The 7,603-nt window shown below is 56.6% G+C and overlaps 1 protein-coding gene across 1 annotated transcript; it reads left to right on the forward strand.

Annotated features, from left to right (window-relative positions):
• The first annotated feature begins 1,747 nt into the window (after positions 1 to 1,747).
• LOC123370991 (glutamic acid-rich protein-like) lies at positions 1,748 to 4,580 on the forward strand. The gene is made up of 2 exons (XM_045018019.1): positions 1,748 to 3,024; positions 4,240 to 4,580. The coding sequence occupies exon 1, from the start codon at positions 1,811 to 1,813 to the stop codon at positions 2,132 to 2,134; it is 324 nt and encodes a 107-aa protein (XP_044873954.1). The 5' UTR covers positions 1,748 to 1,810; the 3' UTR covers positions 2,135 to 3,024; positions 4,240 to 4,580.
• Positions 4,581 to 7,603: the final 3,023 nt, after the last annotated feature.

Below are 7,603 nucleotides of genomic sequence, written 5' to 3' on the forward strand. Positions count from 1 at the left end.
GGCTGATGGGTCTGTGGGAGGGTCAGTGTGGGGATCTCTCTGCCATGGGGCCCTGGGGCTGAGGGGTCTGTGGGAGGGGCAGTGTGGGGATCTCTCTGCCATGGGGCCATAGGGCTGAGGGTATCTGGGAGGGTCAGTGTGGGGATCTCTCTGCCATGGGACTCTGGGGCTGAGGGGTCTGTGGGAGGGGCAGTGTGGGGATCTCTCTGCCATGGGGCCCTGGGGCTGAGGGGTCTGTGGGAGGGGCAGTGTGGGGATCTCTCTGCCATGGGTCCCTGTAGTGGGGGGTCTGTGAGGGGCAGTGTGGGGATCTCTCTGCCATGGGGCCCTGGGGCTAGGGTCTGTGGGAGGGGCAGTGTGGGGATCTCTCTGCCATCGGGCCTTGGGGCTGAGGGGTCTGTGGGAGGGGCACTGTGGGGATCTCTCTTCCCTGGGGCACTGGGGCTGAGTGGTCTGTGGGAGGGGCAGTGTGTGGATCTCTCTGCCATGGGGCTCTGGGACTGAGGGGTCTGTGGGAGGGGCAGTGTGGGAATCTCTCTGCCATGGGTTCCAGGGGCTGAGGGGTCTGTGGGAGGGGCAGTGTGGGGATCTCTCTGCCATGGGGCCCTGGTGCTCAGGAGTCTGTTGGAGTGGCAGTGTGGGGATCTCTCTGCCATCGGGCTCTGGGACTCAGGGGTCTGTGGTAGGGACAGTGTGAGGATCTCTCTGCCATGGGGGCATAGGGCTGATGGGTCTGTGGGATGGGCAGTGTGGGGATCTCTCTGCCATTGGGCACTGGGGCTGAGGGGTCTGTGGGATGGGCAGTGTGGGGATCTCTCTGCCATGGGGGCATAGGGCTGATGGGTCTGTGGGATGGGCAGTGTGGGGATCTCTCTGTCATGGGTCATTGGGGCTGAGGGGTCTGTGGACGGGGCAGTGTGAGGATCTCTCTGCAATGGGTCCTGGGGCTGAGGGGTGTGTGAGAGGGACACTGTGGGGATCTCTCTGCCTTTTGATGCTTACATGGGAGGGAGAAACATTAAATCTGCTCTCCCCATCCCTTCTCACCCCTGTCCTTCCTCTTCCCCCCTCCCCAGCAAGAGTCACCCTCTGCCCTTGTCTCTCTGATGCAGAGACCCCCACAGACCAGTCAGAGAAGGACTTTGCCCCTGAGGAAAAGACAGAGGAGGATGAAGACCCTGACACAGAAAGAGAGGAAGAGGAGGAAGATCTAAAGACAGAGGAGGAGGAGAAGCAGGAAGAGCAAGTCCTGATTAGTGAAAAAGAGGAGGAGGTGGAGGAGCTAGTGATGAAAGAGGAGGAGAACATTACCACTGAGGAGGAGGAAGACCTGGACACAGAGGAGAAGGGGGAGGAGGAAATATCTATAGAAGAGAACAAGGAGGAGGATGAGAACCTGTTTGCAGAAAAGGAAGAAGAGGAGGAGGAGGAAGAGGAAGAGGAGAATGTGTCTGCAGAAAAGGAAGAAGAGGAGGAGGAGGGGGGGGATGTGTCTGAAGAGAAGGAAGAGGAGAATCTGACTACAGAAGAGGAAAAGGAGGAGGAGAACTTGTTTGCAGAAGAGGAAGAAGAGGAGGAGGAGGAGGAAGAGAACGTGTCTGCAGCAGAGGAAAGGAGGAGGAGGAGAATGTGTCTGCAGCAGAGGAAAGGGGGAGGAGGAGAATGTGTCTGCAGCAGAGGAGAGGAGGAGGAAGAGAACTTGTCAGCAGAAGAGGAGGAGGAGGACCTCTGCACAGAAGAGGAAGAGGACTTGATCACTGAGAAGGAGGAAGAAGAAGGTAAAGGAAGAGGAAGAAAGGAACACCTGATCATGGAGCAAAAGGAAGAAGAGAAGGACCTGGCCATGGAGCAGGAAGAGGAGCACCTGCCTGTGGAGGAAGAGGAAGAGGACCTGGCCACAGGAGTGGAGCACCTGGCCATGGAGCAGGAGGAAGAGGAGGAGGACCTGGCTCCAGAGGAGAAAGAGGAAGACCTGGCCATGGAGAAGGACCAGGCCACAGAGGAGGACAAGGAGGATCTGGGTCAGGAGGAGGAGAAGGGAGAGGACCTGGCAATGGAGGAGGACGAGGATGTGGCCATGCAGGGGGAAGAAGAAGAGGCGGAAGAAGAGGTAGAGGACCTGACTATAGACTAGGAGGACCCAGGAATGGAGGAGGATGAGGATGTGCCGATGCAGGGGGAAGAAGAAGAGAAGGAGGTGGACCTGGCAATGGAAGAGTAGGAGCAAGAGGACCTGGCCAGAGAGGAAGATGAGAAGGAGGAGAACCTGGCCACGGAGAAGGAGCAGGAGGAAGAGGACCTGACCAGAGAAGAGGACGAGGAGTAAAAGGAGGAGGAGAACCTGGCCACAGAGGAGAGGGAGGATCTGGCCAGAGAGGAGGAAGTGGAGGAGGGGGAGGACCTGGCCATGGGAATGGAGCACGTGGTCATGGAGAAGAAAGCAGAAGAGGACGACTTGGATGAGGAGGAGGATAAGGAGGGCAAAGCCAAGTCCTCCTCCACCTCCATGGCCAATTCCTCCTTGCCCAGATGCATAATCCATTCCCATTGCCAGACTCTTGCCCGCGGTGACAATGAAGGAGCAGGAGAACTTCTGGGCTGCACAGTCGGGTGTCACGGGGACGTCTGTGGGAGCCATTGACAGTGTGTTCTGTGTGGGCCATTTTCCTTCTCTGACCCAGGGGTTCTCTGCTCCCAGAATCTCAGCCAGGGAGGCCACCCTGCAGAATATGGCCCCGCAGTTTGGTGATGGGCTGCAGGAGTCACCACGTAGCTGTGCAGCAGCCATAGCACCTGCATTGACCAGGGACCAAAACCTGCAGCCCTCACAGCCCAGGCTGCCCCCACGGATGGCAATGGGAGTGTAGCCTGGGCAACTAGCTGCTGGGCCAGGGCATATAGAGAGGACTCAGAGATGCAGCAAACCAGTGGGCAGAGAAGTGAAGGAAGTAAGGGAAAGAGGAGAGCGAGGAGATCGGGGGAGCTGCTGCAGTCAAGGGACCCCAGCCAGAAGAGAGAAGCTGGGTGGGTTAGACACACAAAGTCCTGCATCTTGGCAGGGGTTAGACTAGATGAACCTTGCCAGAGGCGGCGAGTTATATGGGCCTGTGGTGCCCGGGCTCCAGCAAATTCAGGGCCTCGAGGGGCCCGGCTCCACCAATGTTCAGGGCAGGGTTTCTCCCCCAGCCCGACCTGCCACTCCCACGTGCCACCCCCAGAGCATCCCCCGGCCCTGCCTGCCACCCCCACGTGCCTCCCCCGGCCCTGCCTGCCACCCCCACGTGCCTCCCCCAAGCGTCTCTGCCTGCCCCCTGCATCTCCACACTGTGCTCCCTCACTGGCCGCTGCCACTGCAGGCTACAGGGGAGCGGCGCTGGGGGCAGGCTGAGGCGGCTGCTGCTGCGCCTGTGGAAGTAGGAGGCGCATGGCAGCCTCCCCGCCCCCACCAGGTGACTCCAAGTCGAATCTGAGGGGAGGGGCTTATCCCGGTTGGACCTCCTGAGCAGCAGCCTGGTGGGGCCTGGGTGAGTGTCTTGTCCCTGGGGGGAATCCTCCCCTCTGGCCCCCCACCCCAGCCCCAGGGCAGCCTTCCTGCTGCACCCCAAACTCCTCATCCCTGGCCCAGACCCACACCCTGCACCCCCTCCTGCACCCCAACGCCCTGTCCCAGCCCAGAGCCTGCACCCAACACTCAAACCCCCTCTCACACCCAGCCCCCCAAACCCCCTCCTGCACCCCAAACCCCTGTCCCATCCCAGACTCTGCACCCAGCCCCCAAGCCCCCTCCTGCACCCCAACCCCCTGTCCCAGCCCAGACCCTGCACCTAGCACCCAAACCCCCTCCTAGAGCTTGTGCCCCCTTCTGCACCCAACCCCCAACCCCCTGTCCCAGCCCAGACCCTGCACCCAGCACCCAAACTCCCTCGTTTGTACCCTTTTCTGCTCCCAAACCCCAACCCCCTGTCCCAGCCCAGACCCTGCACCTAGCACCCAAACCCCCTCCTGCACCCCAACCGCCTGTCCCAGCCCAGACCCTGCACCCAGAACCCAAACTCCCTCCTAGAGCTTGTACCCCCTTCTGCACCCAAACCCCAACCCCCTGTCCCAGCCCAGACCCTGCACCCAGAACCCAAACTCCCTCCCAGAGCCTACACCCCAAACCCCCTTCTTCACCCAAACACCCTCCCTGGACCTTGCAGTGCCTTCTAACCTGATGGGTCTATAATTCTTTGATTCTAGCATCTGTCACCTAAAAAGAAGGGCTGGCGTGTCTGGATTTCCTCCGCATCCTCTGCAGTGAAGACAGAAGCAAGGAACTTTTTTAGCTTCGCCGCAGTGGCCTGGTCTTCCTGGAGTGCTCCTTTAGCACCGATTGCCTAGTGGCTTTGCTGACCGTTTGGCAGACTTCCTGCATCCCATGTACCCCCTCCGCAAGCAAAAACAAGGAGCGCCGCCCCCCCTCCGAGCGTCACACCGCCCAAGGCCCCGCCCCCGAGCATCACCCAAGCCCCGCCCCCCGAGCGGCACCCCGCCCAGTCCCCACCCTGAGCATTGCCCCGCCCAAGTCCCCGCCCCTCGAGCATCATGCTGCCCAAGACCCCGCCCCCTAGCGTCACCCAAGCCCCGCCCCCTGAGCGGCACCCCGCCCAGTCCCCACCCTGAGCATTGCCCCGCCCAAGTCCCCGCCCCTCGAGCGTCATGCTGCCCAAGGCCCCGCCCCCTAGCGTCACCCAAGCCCCGCCCCCCGAGCATTGCCCCGCCCAGTCCCCACCCCGAGCATTGCCCCGCCCACGTCCCCGCCCCCGAGCGTCATGCCGCCCAAGGCCCCGCCCCCGAGCGTCACCCAAGCCCCGCCCCCCAAGCGGCGCCCCACCCAGTCCCCACCCTGAGCGGCGCCCCACCCACATCCTCGCCCCCCGAGCGGCACGTCGCCCAAGTCCCCACCCCAGCCGAGCACCGCCCAAGTCCCAGCCCCACCAACACGGCACCACACCTCCTAAGACCCGCCTCCCCCCAGCGCCGCCTGGCCAAACAAAAAAAAATAAAAACAAACCCCGAGTGCCGCCCCCTCCCAAGGTGCCGCCCCAAGCATGTGCTTGGTAGGCTGGTGCCTGGAGCCGGCCCTGATCCCATGTACTTAACAACCCTTTGCTGTTAGTTGTTGTGCCTTGGCTAGTTGCTCTTCACGTTCATTTTTGGCCTCTGCCCTATACTTTTCATTTGACTTGCCAGAGTTTACGCTTCTTTGTCTTTTCCTCACTAGGATTTGACTTGCCAATTGTGAAAGGTGCCTTTTTAATGATCTTAGAAAGGCTCTAGCGGCTGCACCAGCGCGAGCCTCTCCTAAACAAGGCCTGCCATTTTACTTGCACCTGGCAACTACTCCAGCAAGCACTGGAGCTGTTTTGCTGCAAAAACAAATTGGCCAGGTGAGACCGATGGCCTATGGTTCCAAAACTCTCAGTGAGGTGGAGGCGAGGTTTTCAGCTTGCGAACGTGAGGTATTCGCCCTGGTATGGTCCCTAACACATTGGGAATATTTAAGTGGCACAGCTCTCATTGTGGTGAGGACATGCCATACTCCAGTAAAATATGTCATCTCTGGAAGAATTAATGAGGGAAGGGTATCCTCTCCCCGGCTGGCGGGATGGACTCTAAGTCTGGTCAATCGGGATATTCGTACTGAGAAGATCCCCCCCATACGAGAATCCTTCCCTATGCTCCGATTACCGCAGGAGATGAGCACGAATGTCCGTTGCCAGATCCTGATTTAGACTTACTATCTCCATTCTTCTTAGCAACATCCTGGGAAGAAGTACAAGGAAAAGGGTTAACACTCTGGGCAGTTGATGGGAGTGCTTGTCACCACGAAGGGCATCCTGTTGCAGGGTTTGCTGCAATCCAGGAGGGGACACAGCAAGTGGTGCAGGGTACGGTGAGGCCGCCGTCAGCACAAGCTGCACAATGAATTGCGGTCCTGGCAGTATCGTCTGGGGTAGCACCTGAGGAAAACATCTGTCTGTGTTCTGCTTCTAGTTGGGTGGTTCAAGCCCTTCCCATCTGGAAGAAAAGAGTTCAAAGTAAAAGCCCATACGAAGGGGGTCGGTTCTGGCCACGCTTGACAATCAGGCCAATCAGCTAGCAAAACAAGCTGCTAGGTTAGGATCAGCATATACATGGGATAAGACCCAATTTCAGCTGCTGTAGTTAAGATGCCGTCTCCAGATGTGTCAGCAGGCCATGGCATCTTGACCCTGCAAAAACAGGATAATGATCTCCAAGCCCTTTTAACAGCAGGGAAACATCAAGGATATGTAAGGACAAAAACGGATTGATTATAGCAACATCACCAAACTGTGAATTACCTGTACTGGTTATGCCAATAACTCCACGAAAAGAACTAATAACTGTAGCTCATGGCCAGGGACACTATGCTGCGTCCAAAACTTTGGAACGGGTGTCTAAGTGGCGTGGTTGCCTAACATAAAGGAGGAAATACTGGAACAAACCTTTTCTCGATTTGGTATCCCATCAGAAATAGATTCAGACAGAGGACCACACTTTGTGGGTGAAGTCACAAAAAGCGCTGTGTGCGGCCTTAAACATCAAACAGCGGTTGCACATAGCTGCTCACCCGCAAAGTCTGTTATCGTCGAGAGGCTAATAGAGCCATGAAAACTGCTCTTAGAAAAGTAATAGATGTGCAAGGAAGGGATTGGGATAGCAAACTCCCATATATCCTAGCGGCCATGCGATCTACTAGAACTGTGTGAGGGTTTTCACCGCACGAGATGCTAACTGGGAGAATTATGCACACCCCTGAACTTTAGTGGGTGGGAGGAGTTCCACCGGATGAGTACCTTCCCAGGGTGCAAATAGACTTATACATGTCACAGTTGCTAGACACCATCAGCAGTCTTCAACATCGAGTAGCTCCTCAACTAAAAGCTAATAACCAAGTCATTAGTGCTTGGTTAGGCCACATTAATGATGTAGGATGGGTGGTTGGTACAAAGGTAATGTTTAGGTATTATATAGAAAAAGGCCATGTCCTTAGTCCTCGTTGGGTGGGTCCAGTTATCATAACAAACGGAGCAAGTGCCTCTGTATATCAGGTTCAAATACCAGCAAAGAAGGGGATCAAATTAAAGTGATTCCATAGCAGCCAGGTAAAGGAATGGAAAGGAAATTTGTTAGTCTTTAAGGTGCCACAAGTACTCCTGTTCTTCTTTCAACCCATTTAACTGTGCCAATCATATTTTTCTCTTCCATTCCTAGATCGACATGACCGCCATCATCCTATTCTCTATGTATATAGGTTGCACTGTATTTGTTAAGGTTTGGTTAATTGATTTGGTTGAAGGTGACCATCTGTTCTGTATAACAGGGAGTCATTATGCCACAGAGGATCCCATGGCCACCCTGGATCCTTTGGAACAAAATGACCCCATTTCTGTTTTAATGATCAAGGAAGAACCGTGCTGTGTGCTCAAGTGGGTCAAAGAAAGATCGAACAAGGCAGGTATATTTCAAGCAGTAATTTCAGAAATGTGCCTTAACTATCAGGCTGCACCTGTGGGATGCAGAGAAAAAACAGAAATGT

The sequence above is a fragment of the Mauremys mutica genome, chromosome 5 (genome assembly GCF_020497125.1).
Source record: "Mauremys mutica isolate MM-2020 ecotype Southern chromosome 5, ASM2049712v1, whole genome shotgun sequence".
Taxonomy (NCBI): Eukaryota; Metazoa; Chordata; order Testudines; family Geoemydidae; genus Mauremys; species Mauremys mutica.